This window comes from Numida meleagris, chromosome 5 (genome assembly GCF_002078875.1).
Source record: "Numida meleagris isolate 19003 breed g44 Domestic line chromosome 5, NumMel1.0, whole genome shotgun sequence".
Classification (NCBI taxonomy): domain Eukaryota; kingdom Metazoa; phylum Chordata; class Aves; order Galliformes; family Numididae; genus Numida; species Numida meleagris.
The window spans coordinates 43457733-43483226 of NC_034413.1; the positions used below are offsets into that span (position 1 = coordinate 43457733).

A 25494-nucleotide genomic window follows, 5' to 3' on the forward strand; every position below is an offset into this window, starting at 1 on the left:
ATCAAAGCTTTATAAAAGTGATGTGATGGGATGTACTGTGGAACTGTTGGATTCATTAACATTTGTCAACTTTTGAGCCTAAGTGATTGAATTATTAATACAGTAATTGCTTACAAAGTTACTTACTGCATTTATAATCCTAGCATACCTCTGCAAACTTCAGCAAGAAGTTTTGCTTCCAGACGTACAATCAATTCTAATTTTAAAGTTTAGTGAAAATATGTTGAGGTTTTTAGCTAGTGAATTATTCTTTGACATCTGTTTAGTATTGCACTCACAGCACCTGCCTAATTACCAAAGCTGAATTATTAACCACACATCTACGTTTCTAAATGTTAGCTTAATATACAATATTAGTTAAGCGTGAAAATATTCACTCTGCAGTAAAAGAAGTATCCAGTCACCAGTGTTACACAACATTAGCCTCCTCAAACAGTGAGAAGAATTTTCACGTAAATGGTAATAACAATTAAAGATTTGTATCAGTAAGTTCATGCAATGCAGTACTGCAGAGAAGATGTTACGTACGTGTTATATAGGTACATGCTAACAGATTTGACAGCCACTAGACTGGTTATAAGAATTTTTTATTCTTTGTACAGAAAATACAGAGCCAAGAGATGTGAAATGAAGTAAATGGGTAGAAATCACAAACAGAACACCAATCAAAACAAGGTGAATTCAGCTTCAGTTGCCCTAAGAGCAACACCTAGTAGCTGAAAATCGGTAGCTATGAATTGGCAAGCATACTGGAAAGAAGTGACAGGTTCTTCGTCTAGTCATAACAAGCCTGGATGTTGTGCTATTTGGCAAAATACTGTTTGTCAACAAGTAGTTGAGATCTATAACATCTCCAGTGAGATCTGAGGGAAAAAGTAAGTTATTCTCAGAGAAAGATTTATAAAATAATCTTCAGTAGCTCTGCAGAACCACCCCTTGGTAGTAACAGATAGCAGGTTTCTTTAAAATTAGAAGAGCTTTAGTTTTTGAAGGATGATTGCTTCCATAGCTACTGATTATACTACAATAATAGAATTCAAAATTCTACTCTTTCAGTTCTTGCATTGTTCATGATTTTGAAATAGTGATAAAGCCAAGCTTGAGAATAGAATGTTTATCACTTTTCATTTCTTTTGTGAATAGCTTCTAGTTACTCGATCCACGGTAAAGTATTGGTCAACAACAAAAATGCACTGTCATAAATACTTGGCAGATATATATATTTGAAGGTTAATATAGTTTTTTGGTTTTTTTTGCCCTGTCTTTATGCATATCGGGAGAAAGTCCAAAGCACAGGTGAAGCACTTTAGGATATCTCAAACTGAAGAGTAATCCAGTATGCAGCATGTTTGTGAAATATTATGGCATTGTTACAGCAATCCACAGGAGTTAAAAAGGAGGAGAGTGAATTCACAGATTTAACAACTTTACTTTATAAAGGGTATTATTAGTATTTCTTATGAATTGAAATATTACAGTCATTTATTTATTTTATAACTTTGATGGTTAAACCAGCTATGCAATTTAAACAGTAGAAAAACTGTCCACACAGGTAGTTAACAGAAAAACACGTTGTAAGAAAGCATTTAAGAACAATTATCCATTTTAGGATTTATTTATTTTACTTACGAGATAATGATGCCATTATCAATAGAAAACGTGTCAGAGGGTAACCCAGCAATATTCCAAGCTCTAATTTCCACTGGCTCTCCCAAGGTAGTTGTTAAGGAAAAATCATCAGAACAAGGAATGTTTTTGGCTTTACATAGTAATGTCCAATCTTTAGTTTGCATCTAGACAAGAAAAAAGCAAACATTAACTAAAGTTCTGCCCATTTACAACATTTCCAGAACTATTAAAAATGCATTTTTCAACGCATTTTCTGTACTATGTGCTGCAGACAGGATCACTAAAAGTCCACATTGAGAGAAACTCATGCTTCTGTATAGGATGTCTAAAAACGTCACTAAAAATGCTATATATGAAATACACATTTATTTGGTGAGAGATGTCTCTACATATCTCTTAGGAATATCATCTGCACTAGAATTTACACGTCAGGAACACAGTTCAGAACCCTTTACAATATTTCACCAAAAATAGTCCTACTTTCCCAGACACAAAGTGAGAGTTACTTAAAATGCACTTATAAGAATAAAGCAGAAGACTCTAAAAATTATGTAAATGGGATTTGTAAAACCTGCATCTATTTACATTCTAAACAATCTCTATAAAGATTTAAAACAGTAATATCAAAATATTTATGTTATGAAGAAAACAATATTTTGTAACAGTACAAAATTTTCTAGAGAAAAATGAACAAAATAAGTACTTTGATTAAAAATGAGAGAAACAATAAGTAAGGTTTATATCCACATCTAGCGTTCAAATGAGATGCGTGGATTTCTTTTTTTCACTGAGAGTTACAAGCACAAATTGTGCTATATAACAGAGCTACTTTTTATATAGAATTAAAGAAAGAGACACTAATTCTATCTTCCCTGAAAGTAAGGATAATTAAACCACTCAGTGGAATAGAACTGACCAGAGCCATGAGGTATAAAGTTACTGGCAATTACTTTGGAGCAAAAAAAAAAAAAAAAAGCCAAGTATGAATACAAGTCTGAATGAATAATCTCCCATAAGATTCTTACACACAAAACTCAATATTCTATGATGGTTTCAGTTCTATGAACTCTATGAAAAATAATTTCAAAATATAAACTTTATATTAGAACAAAAATGAATTAAATTTAGATTATTACAAAACACATGGATGAAATTACAGTGCATATTACTTTTCTGTAGCTGGATGTAAATGCTCCTAGGTAAGCTACAATTCCTGATGAAATAAGCATATCTCCAGTCAAATTGATGTACTGCCTTGCCAGCTCCAAAGCAGACTCATTCCACCGAGTTTTCTCACCACCAAGGCCTCCAATCAATTCCTCTGCTCGCTGCATTTTTTTGCAGCATAAGTCGACCTTAGGGGAAAAAAAAATTGATTATATTACATGATCACTTTAAAGATAAATATTAAAAGCATTCAAAATTAATTTTTCTGTGCAGGTGTTTTCTAACACAATTTCATGAAACATAAAGAAAACATCTAGTTACAATGGAAATGTTTAAAGAACAAAAACAATCTCACTACCAGCACAGGGAATCCCATTAAATGTCAGCTGTGTTTTCATCAAAATTAAGAAAGACAACCAACGTAAAACATGCAATTCATAATAGCTCCAAATGTGACATGGAAAGTTTTAAGTCAACAAAATGATCTACATGACATAAGAAAATCAAAAACACCTCAAGGAGATCACTGTCTCATTAAAGCAATCAAATTACTTTAATGTTATTTCCTATGAGAAAAACATCCTTATGAATATATAATCTGCATTTCTGTTACTGCAGGTTTTTATCTAAAACAACTTTCCAAGTTTTTTCCAAGTTTTCCAATTTGATTTAACAGGCATTTAATCTGGCTTTGTTTGAGTTCTTTGCTATCTAGTATGGACACATTTCAAGCAAAGAGGAAAATGTTGCCAGCTCTCATTGCTGTTCCAATCCCTTCTCTCTCCTGCTAACCACAGCAGCCAATTTACAGTATGCCAGTAACAACTGCTCATGCAGTTTACTCCTTCCTTTTTCTTCTGAACTCTACCCTATCAGGATACATAAGAAATACACAAAGAGATGAGTTTAACTAGAGACAAGAATTCAGGCTCCATTTCAAATTCTGATAGTATCCTTGTAACAAAACATTATGATGTTGTACTACAAATCTTAAAAACATAAAATAAAAATACTGTCTTCTAAACATTGCCTGTCTTTGCACACATAATAGCTATGCAGTCAAGAACAGAGTTTACCATGAACAATCTCAAAATTGTTTTGGCACAGACAGTTTAAATGTACTGGTCTGCAAGTTAATGATTAAGCAAACCCACTGAAATGACAGAAAATTAACCACTGCCTAAGAAAGCAGATATGAGTGAGGATGCAGGAGAGCTGTGTCAGTAAATTCATAACGTCTGCATTTTTCATTACTTTAAAGCATTCATTCCCCATGCTTTGTCCATTCAAAACTTCAAGACCATAACACTGAAATAAAAAGATGCTAATCTAGAAGACAACATATTGGCAGTTAAAAAGAAAAATACCATTTGATAAATTTCAAATAACTCTGCTGAAAAATCAGTGGAACAACAGTTCATATTTTGCATCATGTACCTGATTTTCTAAGTCAGCTTTCTCCTGTTTCTTGGATTCCAGTGTCTGCTGGAGTACAACCAATTTATCCTGGACTTCTTTCAGGTCAGCTTGTTTCTTTCTTAGACCATCCATAGCAATGTTTAATTTTCCTTCAGCTTCATTCAACTTCAGCTTTTTGGGTGCAACATTTTTTATCACTCTAAACAAAGCCAAAGAATAAATTAAACACCTGAAAGTTACACCCTCATTCCAGAATTACTACTAAAAAAAGTTCCCTTTGTTTCTCCTGCGTTAAACGTCAGCAACTCAGTAGTTACGCAACATTCTGTTTTTCATTATTCGATAGAAAGTGAAGACAACTGGTATTTACTTCATTATTTCTGTGCTACTACTGAATGACTTCAGCAGTTTCTGGAAAATATTCCATAATAACTAATACCTTAAAGTGAAAATGGTTATCCTTCCAAGCTGTGTCTCATTTGATCACAATTTAGAATCCATTACAGATGGATTTATGCCATTAGAAACACATAACTGTATTGAGTTACCTATACATGGCACACATGCAAATAGCTAACCCACAAAAAAATTAATAGCTTTTCATATCCAAGGATATATTTTCCAGTTTTGAGGATTCTGGTGTCTTCCACTGATATTTCAATGAGGAGAACACTGGAAGCAACACAAAACTGAAAACATACTGCATATCTTCCCAAAAAAGAAGACAATGTACGTAGCTGAAATGAAACAGTATTCCACAAGTATCAGCATCATAATTAATTAATCCTCTCTCTTACTTTTAAGATGCATATCCTCTTTAAAGACCACATTTTTAGTTAATTTTCTCTCAAAAAATAGGTTACCATAACGTTTGAAGTTGTTCTCAAACGCAACACTCTACCAAGTACGCATTTCCTAGTATTTTAGTCATTGACTAACATTCTGTCTAGTGAAGGCATGCACTACTTACCATGACTCAAATTTCAAATTGACTTTAGTCACCCAATGGTGATTTACTGCTAAATGTGGGTTCCAGATATATCAAAGAAGGAAACATTATCAAAACTACATATATTTTTTCAGCGCATCAAAAACAACATGCAATATAAGGTATCCTTGGGGCTTGATATGGGTCAGAAACTTCCAAAGACATTTCAATAATACCTCTGTTCACTATGCAATACTCTAAAAAGGCTAACTTTATTTGCTAACTGAATAGAATATAAATAAAAAGGATTTAGGAAAAAGGATAAATACACCTCAACATTGGATATTTTCTATGAATGAATCTTTATGACTGCTTATTTGCACAAATTTTGCATTGGTAAGAAGTAATACCAAATCTCTTTTGGTGTAAAAAAAATCATTTCTTCAATAGAATTTATTTTAACTATTGTTTTTATATATACTTACTTATCATAAACATCCATGGCTATGACCCATTTGCACAGACCCTCTGCTGCCGTGGAAGCATTTCGAATCTTGTCTGGTACAAATTCAGGATTTGTAAGGTACTGTTTTCTTATGATAGCCATGTAAGCTGGGGGAATATTATCCTTGTCATATTCATGAAGAGACTGAAGAAATCTTATGTCACCCAGAAGTCTCTTAGCTGGACCCCAGAAATCCTCAATTTTTCTTCCAGAACCTGTTGGATCTGGAATCCTATCTGCCTTGATACCTTTAAGGATGCATATAGCTTCCATTACAAGCTTGACACCAGCAGGAGGACTCTTCATAGACTTAACCACTGTAATATCCTTACAAACAAACATACAAACAAATAAAACAAAACAAAGAAAAACGTCCAACTTTTAGAACTCTGAACATAGGTTTGAATTAATTCCTCTATTACAGCAGAAATAATAAGCCTTTTTCTGTCAGGATATTTTTCCATGTACATTTACTATTTTCATTCTTGATAATTTGAAACATATTATGATCTCAAGTTCATACCAAAAGCTTGTGTAGTTCATATGTATATACAGCTCACTTTCATTTTGAAAAATATATATATATATTTTACCACTCTTTTTCTCTCTTTAAAGTGCTATGGATGTTAAACTAACATTGACTTCTAAACAAAAAGACATGAAATCTAGTCAACAATCAATTTGGAGGATTAAAAAAAAGTCTCATCGGTAACTCATTTTTATATGTACTTTTTCTGCTCCTAAATCATCAGTGGGCATTGCACTTCAGTTACGGAGTTCAGATGTTCCACCGTTAACCTTGAGTTCAGACTCTATCACAGTATTTCCAAACTTACAGAATCGATTCAACAGTGGATTAGTAGATTTAGGGTAACATAAGGTAAAAACTGTCTCCAACCATAATGCTCTCCAAGTACAAAATTAAATAAGCAAAGTTTAAAATGCAAGTATAGAAATATAATGTAAAAGAACAAAATAATTCTACACATACAAGCACAACTAATTAAACAGAAGTTTAGTAAACTAAAGATTTCTGTAAGAACACTCCTTCTCAAAGAAAAACTCTGCATGGAAATTCAAGTATTCTTTCTACCAGCCTTTCTCAGAGAATACATACCTTACACATTAAAGGATTTCTAGAATCTCACCATTGTCTTGCCAATTGGTGTTAGATTTCGACAGTTTGCCCATGAGTTTTTTTGAGTTCTGAGACCTTGGCAATTTGGATAGAAAGACGTATCTTTCATGTTCTGGAAATTTTTACTCATGCCAGAGAAACACAGAAATGATTAGACTAGATGAAAATATAAAGAAAATAATTTCTTTGCAACAGTGAACTACAGTTGAAGGAGCTTTAAGCTTTGTTTTAAGACCAACAATTCCAATCATGCAAGTGCTCAAGTGAGAGAAAGGACAGCAGACAAATAAAGCCAGGGAATTTCAATGAGGTAGTCAGAACAGGTTGATAGAACTCCCAGGAAAGGAAGTCTAAGAGAACAAATATCAAAGTTAGCCACTCCATGAAATGAAATTAAGGACAAAATACAAATTAACTTAATATTGATGAGGGTTTTGAGTAAAAGACTATTTTAAAGACTAAATGCAAACTATTTTGCAGCTAAAAGCAAAATGAACTCTAAGAAAATTTCTGTAACTGTAAGACTAACTGTAAGAAAAGCAAGAGAATTGCTGTTTGTGAAAAGAGGGAGATATCAGTACGTGATATTAAATGCAAAATGTTAATGTTCTTTGTACGTGGTATGATGACAAGCACACTTTATCAGACTTTATCAAAAGATAAAGAGTTTACCAAAATTACAGATTCTAGCTCCAGAAATGCAGTATTTTCATTAATGAAATGAATGATGGAAGAGAACGATACTCATTTCAGCAGTACTGAATTATGTATAGATCTGTTTCTCTAAACAAGGAACTTACAAGCGCATTTATGCATGTGGGTTTGTGGGCACAATATGCAACATGTGTCTTGCTCTGATTACCATCAGTGGAGTTACGTGCAAATCAGAAAGTCCAGCATAGGTACTCTAAGGTCTCCTACCTGCACTTTTTATTTGTTTTTGTCATGCTACTTAATTACATTTTGAGGGAAAACCTCTTACTCCCCCACGTTCCCACTGGATGTTCCTACTCCTTTTTTTATTCCTTCTATATTATTATACACCTTTTTTGATACACTAGGCATTCAAAGGAGCTGAAGAATTATTAACTGGCCTTCAAACCACGTTCTCATTTCATTGTTCACAAACATGCAAAAGCCTTGAAGTGACTAAGAAGTCATCTACTATTTTCACAAACCATGCCAATGATCTGACAATGACCTAATCTAAAACTATCTAAATCTGTAACAACAGTAGCTGTAGATAACAAAACATTTGCTTTCATGTAAGATTTCCTTGAAAGTATTTGAAAATCTTGTTTTTAACAGTAGCAGAAGCACGCAGTCCATCCTCACTTTTACAGTCTGGGAAAATTCCTCTCATCCCACTATGGGCAAGGGAGAACTGGATATCCATAAAACTAGAAGTTGGCTGCTTTGAATTCCTATGTCATACTCCCTTAAAATGAGGAGACATAGAATCTCAATTCCTAGACTCTGAAAGACTAGATGTAAAAATATTAGTAGACAGGCTGAAAAGTTCTGAATAAGAAAGTGAAAAGTATACATATCTTTTCCTAATTTGACTAGCTGAGTCAAAATATTTTTATAGCTTTGAATTTTGAAATGTCTAGTATAATATTTGATCCTGTAATCCACAAAAACAGCTTTATCGTATTTTTGCTACAGAATACAGTAATGTTTTATTTTTAAAACCAAAAGATCTCCAAAAGTTTAAAAATTATGAGAATTTTTGTTAGTATAATGTAAAATCTGAAAAGTAGATAGCTTTTGTTTCTCCAAATACCTCTCTAGTGCATAAATATGTACAGTTAGATGTACCTGTGCAGTGAGAGTGTCAAGAGCAGCCAGAGCAGCTTCTAAATAAGGCATTGCTTGAGCTAAGTCAGCATCACATTCATCTTTGATGGCTTTGGCAGCCATAGCTTGCTCATTTGCCACTGCTTCATCAGCTTTCACAATTTTTTCAGTTTTGGCTACTTCCAAGGATTCTTTTTGAATAACCACCATCATCTCATCAACTTGCTTGCTAGCTTCTCGTAACTGAGGCTGCAGAGCTTCCAGCTCAGACTGCATGCAGGCGACTTGAGATGTAGCAGAGTTCAGTTTCTCCAAGCCAACTTCATATCTTCTTTTCATTTCCATCACCTTGCTGAAAATACAATAGCTCTTTATTATAAAAACATTTTATCAGTACTCGACCACCGCATTCACTGGTGCCCATTCCCCAGATTTCTCAATACATCGAGTAACCAAATACTCCATCATGCTTGTTTTATCTGCTCAACAAATAACAATTATAGCAGGAATTACTTAAGCCATAGTCTTTAACTGCTCCACTATGCATACACAGAGATTGGTTTATAGATAAATATATTATCACTTCAATATAAGTGAGCAATTATTAAGCTACTGCCAACAGAGTGCCAGGAACTACAAAATCAAGATGATACAGTAGTTAAGAGAAAAGGAAAGAAAAGGGAAGAGATTATTATTTGAGGTGAGCCTGGAATAGAATTAATATAATTGAGAAAATACTTTTAGTATCAGAATATGAATGTGGAGTATTTCACAGCATGTTGGTGAAACTGAGAACTTGTCTTAATTTTTATGGCAGAATCCAATTAGTGGGAACAAAAGGAAAGCAGAAGAACTTCCTCTCACCAGACATGAATGAACAGCTGCACAGATGTGCAGAAATCCTTTCTGAATGAGCACAGCACAGCTGTTGCCCACTACCAAGCTGGTGGCACCTATCAACTCAGAAGCTGATTTCCCAGATATCTTTCTTACGGCCTCCATTAAATCTCAGAGGAAGCAGGCAGTATCAATTATTATAATTTTAATTATGTTTTATTTTACTAGAAACAATTCCTTGTTTTGTTCAGATTAGCTACAGAAGATAGAAAATAATATTTTTTGTGAACTTGGGTTCTGTTAGTAAAGGATGCATAAATTCTTACGTGCGCTTCTTTTCAAGCAGAGTTTTAAAAGTGGAGATCAATTCCAAGTATGAAGTAGGTGTAACATAGTTGTGTCTTTGAAGCTCCACATGGTATAAATCAGATAAAACAATGGTAGATGTATGGAAGCTTTTACACATATCAATACACCCACTTCGAGTTTCTTCTGACATTTCAACATCTTCCAAGAAACGAGAGGCAACTGCTTCTAATGCATCTTCAGGCCACGTCTATAACAAATGAGTAAACGCTTCTCTTATTCAGTACTTCACACTTATAAATATCAAAACGTTTTAAAAAAAAAAAAGAATCTTTATCCTATTTCATAGATGAAGATACTGAGACATAAAGAAATGGCCTGTATCATCATTATAGAAGAGGACAATAACATATCTAGAAAGAACTCAAATTCCTAGAGATTTAGTTCAAGCCCCCTGTCTTATCTCATCTAGAGGAAACATTGTTACTTAAAGGAAAATCTCACATTTTCAATATGTCCATATTGGTGTAAGGTTGTTATTCCTCTTTAAAAATTCTTTTCAAGTTGCAGTAGGACCTTTTAAAACTTGATAGACTACACTTTACGTATTGTATCTAGAGTCTTTAGCATGGCACATCCAAAATACAGTCTTATTGCAGAGTAATTGGGAAAAAATGGTGGTCTGCATCAAAAAGTTTCAAACTTTTTCACTTTCAAACTTTTTTGGGGACACAGATTCTGGTAGTACTTGTAATAATAGAAAACAATTCATTTTTAAATCTATAATGTCTACAGTACTATGTTCATTCAGTTATACTCTTATACCACAATCAGACATTTATTTTATTGATGATTTTGTATTCTTCCTATATTAGCTTTTATTACAGTCAGGTTTATTCTAAGTCGGTAAACAATTTAAAGCATAACACTAAAAAAATCCAAGGTATTTTTCACTGCTATCTTAATCAGAATTACTTGCCACAAAAATGGCTGAAGTCATGTTTCTATTGCATTTCCATTAGAAAATTAAGCCAAATAAAATTTTTCTTTTTACCTGAAACCAGTCTAGCGTGCAGCAGTTGACAAGAGCAGGAAATTTACGAAGGCGATTACGGAAAGCATCTCCAATTGGACTCATTGCCAATACTATATGAAGCTGATCTCGGCAGCGATCAACAAACATATTAAAAAGAGCTATAGGGCTACCATCCGTTTGTTTTGTCCTGTCCCTCTGGCGATCTATTTGACGCATTTGTTCACAAATTTCTTGTTTCTCATCTACAGCAAAGAGGTTTGGCACTTCGCCTGCATTTAGTAAGTTGTTAATGTCTTCCAAGAATGACTCTTTTTTTATCTGTGTATCAGTGAACAAGAAAACTCCCTGCATTTCCGCTTCTGTAGATTTCCTTAGTATGTCTTTTAAGTCTTTGTGCCATTCATTGATACCATAACTTTTAGTTATTTCAACCTGAAAAAGGTTGTACTCAGCCATGTGGGCTGCTAATCGAGTAAGAGATTGTCGACCACTCCCTCCAACACCAACAAGGAGGGCATGGCTGCGAGGCTGTTTCAGAATACGGGAAATTCTACAAATATGTTCTATAGCAAACTGGAACAAGACTAGCTGCATTGGCTTTTTGCTTAAGTTATTAAACTCTTCAAGATGACTCTCTACAACTAATCTCAGCTGATCTGCATCAGTGATCTCTCTATATTTAGTGTCATCTCTTTTAGGGTCATGAAAATCACAAAACATTAAGGTACGCAAGTCATCTTCTTCCACTCTGCCATCACTATTGGAGTCCAGATTTTGGAAAAGTTCATGAAAGTCTTCATGCAAGTCTTTATTCATAATCTCTTGGATAAATCCAACAAGCCAAGCCCTATCAGGATTGTCCACCAAGCGATCGTAATATACTCTAAGGACCTGTATGATCAAAATAATTACATTTTAGTAGTTGCTTCTGCTCTTGAATTTATATTTATTTTAATAAAGATAAACCAAATACAAATCAAAGAAAAAAAAAGATTTCAGAATATAAAGTATCTTAAACTTTAAAACGTAGAAATAAAGAAACAGATATTTAGAATCAATTGGAACAGTTGAGCCCAATATTATTATCTTGGAATTAAAGTAGATACCTGTGTGGAAATACATGTGTATATATATATATATATATATTTGCTATGCACATTCTAATAAATGTTATGTGTTTATTAATATATAAATGTAGAAAAGGCTGCTGCAGAGAGGTAGGAATTCTGATCTTTCTGATACGGAAAAATAGGACAAGTTATGGGTTTGTATTTCAGGAAAGAAGACCGCAGCTGGATAATAGAAAATCTTTTTAATTAATAAGATGGTGAAGAACAGGAATGGATTGCCTGGAGTGGGTTGTATTTGTACTCAGAGAACTGTAAAAAGCTTCTAGAAAAGCTTCTTCAAAATTTGCTATTGTTCCTTTCTTTATGTGATCCTGCTTTGAGGAAGGATAGTTGATGGGCTGACTACCAAAGATCTCTTCTGTAGTTACTTTATGTTGATTCTATAAACTACTGCCAAATATTTTAAAAGCAACAATTACAAACAACCTTGCTTTCCTTTAATTCCAGAGGAAAAATAAATAAAAAAAAAAAAGCAGCAATGTTTCACTTGAGCTCCTCTAAGGTGTCTATTCTACTATCACTGATGGGAAGCATTTGCAGAAGACCGAAGGGTTGGAAGTTTCTTCTAAAGGAAGATCAGAAGAAAAAAATAATAATAGTAATAAAATAGGGCTCAAACTTCAGATCACTAAAATTTCCAGGACTACTTGCTGTTATTTTCATGATTAATTTGTCTTTTTTGTGAGGAGGAAGGAGAGAAGAAATGGAAAGGACTGTGTAAGCATTCAAAGGAGCAACCAGAGACCACATAGTCGCATGGAAGTGAATCAACAGTCAACTTGTCTATGAAGATATGATTCATATTTCCATAGAATCACAGAATGGTCTGGGTTGGAAGCGACCTCAAAGTTCCAATCTGCATGCCACAGGAGGAAGGGTTTCCAACCAATAAATCAGGCACTAGATGAGGTTGCCCAGGGTCACATCCAACCCAGCCTTGAAAATCTCCAGGGATGGAGCATCCAGAACTTCTCTGGGCAGCCTGTTCCAGCACCTCACAACACTCTCAGTGAAAAACCTCCCCTTACCTTGTTTAAACCAGTCTCCCTTGTCCTATCACTATCTACCCATGTAAGAAGTTGACTTCCCTCCTGTTTATAAGCTTCCTTTAAGTACTGGAAGGCTGCAATGAGGTCTCCCCACAGCCTTCTCTTTTCCAGGTTGAATAAGCTCAGCTCCCTCAGCCTGTCTTCACAGAAGAGGTGCTCCTGCCATCTAATCATCTTTGTGACCCTCCTCCAGACCCACTCCAAAAGCTCCACATCCTTCCTGAGGTGAGAATTCCACACCTGGAAGCAATACTTCAGATAGGGTCTCACAAGGGCAGAGTAAAGGAGGACAATCACCTCTCTTGCTCTGTTGGCCACCCTTCTTTTGATGCAACCCAGGATTCTGTTGGCCTTTTTGTCTAAAAGAACATGCATAGTGCTACTGGCTCATAAAATCATAGTATTAGCTAGGTTGGAAAAGACCTACAAGATCATCCAGTCCAACCATCCACCCACCACCAATAACCCCACTAAACCATGTCTCTCAACGCTATATCTAAACATTTCTTGAACACCTCCAGGGGCGGTGACTCCACCACTTCCCTGGGCAGCCCATTCCAGTGCCTGACCACTCTTTCAGAGTAGTAGTATTTCCTAATGTCCAGCTTAAATCTCCCCAGGCACAACTTGAGGCTATTCCCCTCGTGCTTCTCCAGGAGAATACTGCGGGAGACAGTGTCGAAGGCTTTGCTTCATGTCCAGCATTTCATCCACCAGGGCCGCTCTCAAGGAGTCCTTCTCCCAGTCTGTACACATATCTGGGACCTCCCTAACCCAAATGCATCTTAAATACAATTATTTCTTAGTATTATGTGATTTACCTCATGAACCCAGAGACGTTTCATCATTCCTGTAGACTCTGTTGTTTCAGGCCTTGACAGGCAAACACCTTGAATAACACGTGAAAAATCACGGAGATTGAACAAATAGTGTGATTTGGCTGGGGTAGGAAGTAGATTCTTCATAGCTTCTTTATACATATGCATGGTTCCATTAATAATTTGCGGAATCAGTTCTACATATTGTGATGGAAAGCTGTAACTGATAACGTATAAAAGGTGGTAAGAACAGAGTGGCTCTCACAATTCTATCACATGCTAATATGAATTAATAAACAATACAATAATGCAGACTTCGATTTACTCCTGAGTCCATGCCAGTTTTGAAATTCTGTAATTACATAATCATAAAATCATTTGAACTGGAAGGGACTCTTCAAGGTCATCTAGTCCAACCCCATTGCAATGAATAGGGAACACCTACACTAGATCAGGGGGCTCAGAGCCTGGTTCAAACTGACCTTGAATGCCTCCAAGGATGGAGCATCCACCACCTCTCTGGACAACCTCTTCCAGTGCCTCACCACCCTCACTGTAAAAACTTTCTTCCTTATATGCAATCTAAATCTCCCCTCTTATAGTTTGAAGCCATTTCCTCTTTTACTATCTCAACAGACTCTGTTAGAGAGTCTGGCCCCTTCTTTCCTATAGCCCCCATTCAGATCCTGGAAGGCCACTACTAGGTCTCCCTATGAAACCTTTTCTTCCTCAGGCTAACAGCCCCAACTCTCTCAGTCTGCCTTCACAGAGGAGGTGTTCCATCCCTCAGATCATTTCTGTTGCACTCCCATGAATGTGCTCCAACAGGCCCACATATCTCCTGTACTGAGGACTCCACATCTGGAGACAGTACTCCAGGTGAGGTCTGACCAGCACAGAATATTTATACTTCTTCATGGGCAGTTTTACAAATATTAGTTCTCTTACTAGATTAAAAGACTAACCTTATCTATGAATCAAATCTAGTAACCGTGGTACATGCTGGAAAAATTGCCTACATTAGACATAAACAATTATACCCTTCCCCCCCTCATATTTTTATGACTAACAACAGCAACAGAAAAGTTGGTCTAATAGTCCTTGCTGTCTTCCTTCTATCTCCCTCTCAAAGGGTCAGAAGCTGTCAAGCATAAACCTAGTCAAGAAACAGGATATTACAATTTTCTGAGACTTTGCTGTTAGAATGGATAGAATAATGGAAGTTAAATCAATAAAAATATAAAAAATTCTAATAATACAATTTAAAATTTTGCAGCAGTGAAAGGCTAAAGATAGAATAAACCTTGTCAAACCAGAGGAAATTTAAGAACAGATTCTGGTTCTGTTCTTTGAACAATTACTAATCAAATTCTATTTACACATCAAAGAACACTGTATTAATAAAATATCTCAACTAACTTACTTAGCCTCAGCTAATCTAAAACTTCGTTGGAAACTTTAGAAGAATAACTTCTCCACTATTTCAGCATGATCACTAGTTCAGTTGGAGTAATGAATGCCACAAAAGGCACAGGATATAAAAGATGGTCATTTCTTTAAAAGAGAAAGTTCCTACAAACATCTTTCAGATTTCCTAGTAACATAATTTTTTTTTATTTTTTTCATACAAAAAGGTCTCTTACCATATAGTCAGATGCCACTCTAAGATTCTAGAAAATATTGTGTACATGGATTCATCATCAAACTCATTAATGGTAATTTTATTGAAGTGTCGCAAGAATCGTGGTGTTACTGGGTTTCGACCACCACCTAAGTATTAGAAAGCACTACTATTGTAAATAACAGAAAAAATTAGAGTAAAACAGTAAAAGCCTAGCAATATTTTTTTAATATTCATCTTTCATTCAACTAGCAGTGCCTCACTGAAAAGTACTTCACCACGTCCTAAACTCTTGTGAAAAACAGCATGCAAAATAAAGACTGAAATGTTCAGGTTATAGATAAATAGACCTGAAATTATTTTAACCACATGTCTGTTGCAGAAGAAAGTTTTTATCATAAACTCTATGTGTATATTCTTGATTTTGAAAGCATCCTCATGTAAAAAAGCCTGAGAAAGGAACAAAGGGAAGCTTTACAGAAAAAAGCGCCTCCAAGATTTGGCCAAAATGAAAAATAATTTCTAAAAAGTAAGATGTACAATTAAGTTGGGCTTTTCTTTCACAGTTTCCCTCTGTTCAGTTCCACAGACTAATGGTTTAGATAAAGTGCTTTGAACTGTGGATGAACACTGCTGTCCTGGCTTCAGCTGGGAGCTGATATTCTTTTTTTCTTCATAGTGTCTGGTATAATGCTATGTTTTGGCTTTAGGAGAAAAAAAATGTCGATAACGTATCAGTGTTTTAGTTGTTGCTGAACAGTACTGCACAGAGCCAAGGACATTTCAGTTTCTCAGCTTTTCATACTGTCCTACTAGTGAGGAGGGCTGAGAGCACACAAGAAGTTAAGGAGTAGAACCAGGACAGCTGACCTAAACTGGCTAGAGGATATTCCATACCAGGTGACATGATGTAGAAAAACCTGAAGAGGATGGGGGTAGATGGCAGAGTGTGCAGCTGCAGCTCAGGGATTGCTCTGAAAGTAATGTCTCCCATTTTATTATGCTGGCCCACAACATCAGAGGCAGATGTTGGTAGTATGGCAGTAGAGGTTGAATCTGCCAACCACTATCCCGTTACATGTTGTTGCCGTGCGACATATGGCAGCAGAGGGGCAGTCTGACAATGGCGTCTGAAGTGGAAGAGCATATAAAACAATGGTATGTCAATGAACTCCTCCATGCAGAAAAAATGGCACCCACTGACATTCACTGATGCTTACAGAACATTTAAGGTAACCAAACAGTGGATGTGAGCACAGTGGGGGGTGGATGGCATGCTTCAGCAGTGGTGACAGCCTGTCACCTCTGCTGATGCAGATTTTTATGAGCATAGGGCGCAGGCTATTCATTGCTGGTAAAAATGCACAGATAATGGTGGTGACTGCATTGAACAGCAGTGTTTTGTACCTGAGAATTTCCTCTATCAGTGTTACTGTGCTCTTTGTATTTGTTGTATTTTCCATAGAAATAAATAGGAGGCATTACTGTTGGAGCACACTACATATATATAGTCAACATGTAAACAGGCTATGAGAAAGATGACCTCCGTACATCATGTGATTTACTTCATTTTTGTGCCAAGTAAAGTAAGGTTTATTTGCTGCTATTTTTAAAAGTTTCAAAGAAGGTTTCATTAGCCCAGAAGATTATCAAAAATACTGTCCAGATACACTCTTGTCTTCCTACAAAGCAATATTTCTTCCTGTTAGGCTTGTGTAGTCACTTTGCTGCTCTTCAACCACTTTAATGTGACTCCTGCTCGTGTTTCCTACAAGAAAGTCCTATTCCTAGCCATAAAGACTGAAACTAAAGCAATAAGCATTTAGCATTTGAAAACCAAAGAAACAGGGAAAAAAATGTACAGTATACATCTCTTACCTGGTGGTCCCATTGCACAAACAATCTGAATATCTACAAGTTTAATCATTGAGCAGTCTTTAAGGTCATACCAATTCCAGTGATCTAACCACTGTCGTAGTAATTCAACAGGAGGTTGAGCACCATAGACCTCTCGGGCTGGCATGTTTACATCATCTACAAATACAACCTGAAAAGGGAAAACAAAGGAATTTTGTATTTATTGATTTTGCTGAATTGGTATAGTACACAAGTACAACCTTTTGAGAATCATCACAAAGTTCTTACTGTAGTTGCTGTCAAATTAAATGCAAAACAACTTTAAAAGTAGCTGTGCCAATTCTGAAGACATTCCAAAACATACTTACAGAGGAGAGAGAATCTGTATTTCTTTTCTTGTATCTGAGAACATTTAATGAAAGATGGCAAATACTTAAGCCTTCTGTGCCACTTATTAGCCTTTTCTTGTTAAAATTCAAGAGTCAAGAAGAGCCATGAAAATTTCAAACTTCACTTTGACTATCAAGTCTATTAAGCATTATATCATTTTTAGCACTGCTATTCCTAAAGCACATGCCACCGCTGATCAGGAAACATCTTCACACAGCTAACCTAATACAAATAATGCAAGTTCTAGAAACACATTTATGCCTTTTATCCCTCTTTCTTCTCTTTCTTTAATTGATATGGAGAAGAAATTTGGTCAAAATGAAAACAGGTTAAGCCACCAGCCTTTTTCTTATTTAAAATTGTAATCTGAGCAACAAACTGAGATGGCTTTGAATTAGTGATCCTTCAAAAGAAACCTGACTTGGTTCCTATATCCATTTTTTTCACTCCAGAGTTCTGTTTGCGTCTCCATTGACAGATGCCCATGCAAATGAGCAACAAGGGTGAGCAAGCTTCTTGTCTCCATAACATAAAAAATCCAAATCTACAACAAATGACAAACCCTTGGTAATTCCACTTTTAGATGTATATAAAACTCAGAGACCACAACACTCAAGAGCTGTCAGCAGCACCTTACCCATAAAGAACTCTTGTCTTAAGAACAGTGTCACAAAATATGGAGGAGGAAGTATGATATGCTGTTCACCGTTATTCATATCATATATATCTATCATATCCTTTTCTTCAGTTGATTAAAATGAGATGCATATTATTGGTGAAAGAGAGAAATAAGATAGGAAAATTCTGCATGTAAATTAGAAAAATTAGAACTCCAAGGGTTTATCAATCTTTCTCAATATCACTTGAGAAAATAACACATTCATATATTTTTGTTTGCATTTAAACTCTTGCTTGCATACAGAAATGTATCAGTTACCATTCTTTTCCCCAGAGGAGGCCCAAAAATTCCTTTTCTCCTTTTATCCAGCTTTGACATTATAATATTCTGAGTCTGAGCTGCCGTAGTTTGTGCTGAAAAGTTAATGAGCAGCGGCTTATAGACTTCTTTATTCAAACTATTTAAAAGGAAATTCTGGAAGAATTGAGGAGAAAGTTAAAATACATATGTAGACAAATGTTAAAGCAATTTAGCAAGTAGCAATTAAACAAGCAATTTGTGCCATTTTTATTTCATTTAATATGAGAAAGTAGTAATTTATCTTTAAGATAACACTTTAATCATATTTCGTCAGATAAATCAATATTCTTGAATAATTCAAAATAATAATGAACTTAATTCAGATAAAAATTTCTACTTCACATTATGGACATTTTCATGTATTCTAAAAAAAAAAAGAAAAAAATGCCCAGTATATTATATAAATTCAGTATGTTAGTATTTTATGCAAACAAAACACTTCACCATATTATTGATTATTAATTAATAATAATAATAATAATTACATATGACTATTGATTTATAATACCTGTGCTAATCCACACCAAAAAATGCTAAGCTAGCCACAGGTCAAAATACTCATGCTTAGTTTTGATGAGTTTCCAGGAATATTTCCTTCAAAGGGCATACAAAAACAAATGTAAAAATAAGTTTTATGGTCAAGACTGATCTTATTTTACAATGCTAGCTACCTTCCAAAGTCTCTTTTTTATTAGTTTAAATGTAATCTCCAGAGGAAATCTGGATCCAAGTCACTGTTTTGAGTAAGACTGAATAGGATTCATTTCTTACCCACACATAAGTAAAATCCCAGGGTTCTAAGTTATCCTTTCAGACATTGCTACAGAGCAATGCTGCATATAAATTAATGTCTCTAGTGACTTGCTTCATCTCTTATCAACAGATCTTGGAGTTTTCAGACCTTATGATCTTGTAGTAGAAATAACATCTAATTTCTACTTTTGAATGAAAACAATGAACTTCTGCATGAAAGTATAATAATGACAATATACAAAAACCAGAGCAATGTAACTCAATAAGCACATTTCTTTCTCTTTTTATCAATACTGAACTCCCAAGAAATACTACATTCTTAACTACTACTCCCAGAATTAACAAGGCAGTAAAAATGCACCATATTCTGCATTATGAATAAATGCTTTATTTATGATTTATTGTATTTCTGCATTTCCAGAACAGTTTTTATGACCACACCTTGTTCCAGTCTTAATCTTTTTTTTTAATTATTTCAGAATAGTAACTTAAAAATTGAAGTAGGTTACATAATCCTAAGTCAGTAACTTAATTTGATGATACAAAAGGAAGAGAAAATTACAGCTTCAAAAACATGAACTGAACTTATTTATCTCCTTACATAACGTTCAAGTCTTACTCTCTGCAAAACAAGTGTACACAGGTTTTGTGCTGATGGCATGAATCATCGAAAGCATAACTCTCTACAAAAAGACATGATGGGGAACCGGCTTCTCTCTTATGCATCATTTAGAGAATCTCAGTTAAAAATGCAGTAATGACTTTGCCATATCTCCACTGAGTTAGAACACTTTTTTCCTCAAAAATAAAGAATACTTTACCGTGGATCTAGATGGAACACAATGAAAAAAGCTGACTTGGAAATTTCCTTAAGTGAACCTCAACAGCAGGACCACTATATTGCTACAGTTCCATTACTTATCAGGTTTTAATAGACTCCCAGAAAGATTGACAGCATCAGGATTTAACCCACCAGTATCTGTCCGATCTATCTGAAGATTAAGTTATCTAAACTTTTTAATGTCATACATTAGAATTCTTATCTATGTCATCCATACTATTTTAAAAATATTTTGAAAAAAAAACTATCATTTTTCTTCTTTCTTTAGCTTAAAAATCCTGAAACTAGAACAAGTATTACCATTTTGCCAAAAACATTTTTTTTCAAAAATAGCAGAAATGGCATACCACCAAAAACTACAGTCAGTCTAGTCTGATTATCAGCATCATTTGTATTTCTTTTTCATTTTCTCCCAAGGACAAGGATATAAAGAGTATTTCACATTCCAGAGAAAGAACACTATTATTTTGATATATTTTTTAAAATTTTATTTCTTAATGTGCAAATGTTTTTTATTGTAATGAACATATATGCAGCCAATTGATTTTTTAAAGAAAACCGCCTGGGACGATTTTGACAAGCTGATTTTCCCTTCCCACTACAGTCTGTTTCTATAAAGAATTCTTTACTAATACTGCTTCTAATTTTTTGCCTTCAGATGTCTTTCAGTGACAAAATTTTTGTTCTCCACTGTTTGCTAATCCATGGAATTGCCATAGTATAAACGGAATAAAGGTTATTATCTCCTAAACTTTTCCACAATAACAGTGGCACACATTTTTGCTGCTTCTAACTCTAGAACATAAATATTTTTTTGTTGTTGTTTTGACTGGATGAATTAGTGAATAGTTTTTCGTACACCAGTGTCTCTGTGGACCATGCCAAGTATATGCGAAATATAATCACAATGCAAAATAAATCAATAAAGGAATAAAATTGGAGAGTCTTGTTTACATGGTATTAGCAGCTTTTTTCACTGGATATTTGAATGCTCCTTAAGAATGTAGTCTCTAAGTGTGAAGAAAAATAAAGATAAAATAAGAAAAAAATACCACACCTACATAACTTCTTTTTTTAGTTGCTCATAATTTCATTTCATAATATCCAAAAGATCCATGTCTCATTTTCTTCATGTCATCAATTTACTCCTCATCTAACCCCTTTCAATAATCTCTAACATCTGTTTTAAAAGTACTTACAGTGATATAGGTACTTTTTCCGGTTCCTGTTGGCCCCACAAATATAGAAGGCTTTTGATGCACTGTCAGCAACTCCATCAATGCCATATATCGAACTGTATCCAGAGTTGGCACTATTATTTCATTAAACGTCAAATCCTGAGGTATAGGAGGAGCTGATTTGAGCATTTCCACCCAAGGTTCCCAAATTCCTGATCCCTATTTTAATTTATATGAAAGTCAAATTTTTATAATAGAGAGGGAAAAGCAGAATAAAACCAATGCAAATAGAAATATCAAAGTTATATGAATTAATGAATAGAGTTATCAGCTAATTTTAAAAAGTATTGAAAATAATTTCACAGGTTTCAGTATTATAAATATATAAATATAATATAAATATTTTTATTTAACTTGGATGCAGTGCAGTACTGCCAATTCAGACTACTTACACAGAAACATCATGCTAGTGCCTAAAGGGTACATTTATTTTATTTTAGTTTCTGGAGCATACTAGATAGAACTTATGCAGTTTTCTTCTCATCTGGGAGAGTCATATCATAGATTAATATCTCAATCTCAAGGAAAAGGGACAGATGAGAAGGCAGAGAAGTAGATTTTCTGCTAACAACTTCTCTACAACAGGCAATTACTATGGCAGCTGAAAAGACAGGCCTTGATACTCAAAGTCCCAGACAGAATGCTGGACCTTACTTTGGCTCATAAAGAAGGACATCCTGCCTATTCTGTGACAGAAACATACAGAAGAACAAAAAATAAATTACAATAACAATACACACCTTCTAATATTCATAAAAAATTACTTGACAATGTAATATTTGAGGCCACATCTTATTTTGCAGTCCTCACCTTTTTGACAAACCGATAATCATAAATTGTTCCTTCTGTTGGAAATGGGACTGTGAATGCCTTTGAAGCACACTGATCAATACTGCTCAACAATTTATATTGCTCTCTTGTTTCCTCACTAATTGGTCCTTTAAGCATTTCTCGAACAACTTTGTCAAATTTCAGACGATCATCCTCCTTACAGCTAGCTCCTACAGACCATATCAATGAAAATAAAAAAATACCCTACAGTTGGAGAATAAAAGAAACAAATTCAGTACGTGTAAATTACAAATCTCTTATTCACTAAGCCAAATAAATTTTTGCTACAGATCACAATAGAATAATACTTGACCAACTTAATTTTATGTATAAAGCTTGGGACCATGCTTCTGGTAAAACATATAATGCCATTTATGGTAAATAGAACACTGTTTATGCTGACTATCAGCATCTGATCTCCTTTGCTGTGCAGCAAAATCCCTGACCTACTCAGTGCAAAGCCCTTATTTTGAGAAAATTCAAGCATAGATTGGCTTTTATTAGTCCCAATTTGAACGTGCTGATTCTTTACATTGAACATACTGCCTACCTCAAGCCAAGAAAAAATGTCATCGTCATTCATAGCTTTAATTTTGGCTTCATCTGCAAATTCATCCATCATGCAGTCCATCAGATTCATTAGGGATTGAATTAAGTTTGTATCTGAAGTAGGAGATAGTTCCTGAAACGAAAGAAGAAATGCTCTTGATTGCAGGTATGTTTTACTCAATGAAATTAGAGAGTGGTTGGGGTTTTTTTGGTTTTGTTTGTTGTTTTTTACTTTTTTGTTCTTATGCCTGAAATACATTCAGAAGCAAGTTAATCCTTTGAACATCTTGCTCACAAGCCTTCATCTTAACAGCAGTTATGAAAAATAAAAATAAATTGATATTGTCCTACTGAAATGATTTATTCCTTGGAAGTAAAAATAATTCCTATGCTCTTTGTTTTTCAGAAAAGCTCTTTACCTCACCTTTGTGTGTTTCCTAATAAACTCAAGACACAGAGGAGCCATTGCATCAAACAGGCCTACTATAAATTCTTTATGAGTAGAGCTGATTCCTGAATGCATTGTATTTAGCCAAGACATCATTAATGGTCTCCAGCCTAACATATGGGGCTCCATATAGACCATACCACACCTCGAAACCTAGAAGTAAATGAACAAGGTACATGTTATATTAAGTGATCTACAAAGTCTCTTTTCAAACTAAAAGAAAGAAACTTTAAACATTACAATATTCAATTTCTAGGATTATTAAAAGATAATGAGAAGATAACACCCAGGGAGGTGGTGGAGCCACCATCCCTGGAGGCATTCAAGAAACATGTAGATGTTGTACTGAGGGACGTGATTTAGTGGGAAACGTTGGTGATAGGTGTGCAGTTGGACTGGATGGTCTTGCACATTCATTATTTTTTCTTGTCACGCTTTTGCAAGGATCGGGCTCCAAACAGTTATAGGGTCCTTGGAGAACACACATAATCTCTCACATCATATTGTGAGATTATGAAAAATTTGAAGAAGAAAACCAAGATGCAATGTCTTCCACCCTAAACAAACATCAAATAATTATTTTTCTCAGTTAAGTATATCTAATTAAAAAAAAATTAGAGATCTTCACTTTACCCTCCATAATGAAAGATAATTGTAATCAGCAATTGAAGTACAGGTACTTACAGTAGCAGGAGAAGCAACTTCCAAATCCATTGGTTCAAAAATAAGGCTCATTTGCTGTGACATTGTGATGATCTCTCCACTCATAAGGCACAACTTTTTATTATCATCAAGCACAGTATTCATATTCTCAATCCATACCGCATCCACTGGTCCATCAAAAATTAGCCATTTCCTATCTGGAGTCTGGTTAAAAGATAAAAAAAGAATAGAAAAAACACAGATATTTGTATTTTATTTTATTATGTTCACTGTAAAAGAAATATTTTAGAACTAAATTTTTTTTCCACAAAAAAATTAAAAATATTCTAAGTACAGAGCTGTATTCAATAGTTTCTGAAATTACACGTACAATCTGTGTTCACAATTTAGGTGTATTACTTTGAAGCATATACTACAGATAGCTATAGAGGGTTAATATTTTTTACTAGAAACTTTCAGTTATACTTGCAAAGCAGTATATTGCTTCATTTAAACTACAACACATTCAAATACTTATGACAAAATTAAACTATTAATGCAAAAATACAAAACATCAGTAATACATATTCCACATTCACCATGGAATTCAATAGGTCTAACTTAATATATTATTTTACCAGATAAGTAAATAGTCTAAGGTATTCATCATATTTCTTACGCAACAAAATACAAATCACTTCTGCAGTTCTACAAATACTACTAGAGATAGTGAACTTCACAGCAGTTAACTTCAAAACACTATTAGCTCAGTGAAGTTTATAGTGGTTAAGTGTCAGATGCTACCATCACTAGCAAAAACTCAAGTATCTGTCAAGTAGATACATAGAATCATAGAACCATTTGAATTGGAAAGGACACTTAAAGGTCATCTAATCCAACTCCCCTGCACTGAACAGGGGCACCTACACTAGATCAGGGTGCTCAGAGTCCCGTCCAGCCTGTCCTTGAATGTCTCCAAGGATGGGGCATCTGCCACCTCTCTGGGCAACCTCTTCCAGTGCCTCACCACCCTCAAAAACCTTCTTCCTTATATCCAATCTAAACCTCCCCTCTTTTAGTTTGAAACCATTTCCCCTTGTCCTGACACAACAGACCCTGCTAAAGAGTTTCTCCCCTTCCTTCTTAAAGCCCCCCCTCAGATACTTGAAAGCCAGTATTAGGTCTCCTCAGAGCCTTCAGGCTCTGAACAGAGCTTCTCCAGGCTGAACAGCCTTCTGTTATTATACTCAGTCAAAATGTTTCAATGAACTTTAATGGAAGTTCAGACATAAGCCACACTCAGGAAGCAGTTGCTTCCACAAACTTAACATCAAAACTAACATCAAAATTACCATATACATAAATATTGGAGATCTGGATCCAAAACAGACAAAATAAGGTAGTACAATATGGTAAAAAGATTAAATGTTCATTTATCTGTAATAGATGCAAAGAAAAACAACAAAATTTGTTTTTACATAAGGGCTTCTGAAACACAGATCTTAATTTACCAGCACCCAAAAAGTCACGTGCATGGAGCAAAGCAGAACTAAAACAAACTGTAGTCTCTGCATTCAAATGAT

At 34.8% G+C, this 25494-nt stretch overlaps 1 protein-coding gene across 7 annotated transcripts in view; it reads right to left on the bottom strand.

Annotated features, from left to right (window-relative positions):
• Window positions 1-25494, bottom strand: part of DNAH7 (dynein axonemal heavy chain 7) — a 104281-nt gene that overhangs the window by 29422 nt on the left and 49365 nt on the right. For 5 of the 7 annotated variants that reach the window (XM_021400115.1, XM_021400116.1, XM_021400111.1 and 2 more), the window contains 16 exons: window positions 23954-24136; window positions 23246-23422; window positions 22823-22954; window positions 22252-22476; window positions 21403-21600; window positions 18568-18723; window positions 17262-17430; window positions 15406-15532; window positions 13766-13985; window positions 10784-11656; window positions 9750-9979; window positions 8608-8938; window positions 5629-5975; window positions 4234-4414; window positions 2787-2984; window positions 1630-1793 (listed from right to left, as the gene is read on the bottom strand). In XM_021400115.1, coding sequence (XP_021255790.1) covers window positions 1630-1793; window positions 2787-2984; window positions 4234-4414; window positions 5629-5975; window positions 8608-8938; window positions 9750-9979; window positions 10784-11656; window positions 13766-13985; window positions 15406-15532; window positions 17262-17430; window positions 18568-18723; window positions 21403-21600; window positions 22252-22476; window positions 22823-22954; window positions 23246-23422; window positions 23954-24136 — 3911 coding nt within the window. The remainder of the gene's footprint in view (window positions 1-1629; window positions 1794-2786; window positions 2985-4233; window positions 4415-5628; window positions 5976-8607; window positions 8939-9749; window positions 9980-10783; window positions 11657-13765; window positions 13986-15405; window positions 15533-17261; window positions 17431-18567; window positions 18724-21402; window positions 21601-22251; window positions 22477-22822; window positions 22955-23245; window positions 23423-23953; window positions 24137-25494) is intronic. The other 2 variants (XM_021400114.1, XM_021400112.1) reach the window with 2 other exon arrangements.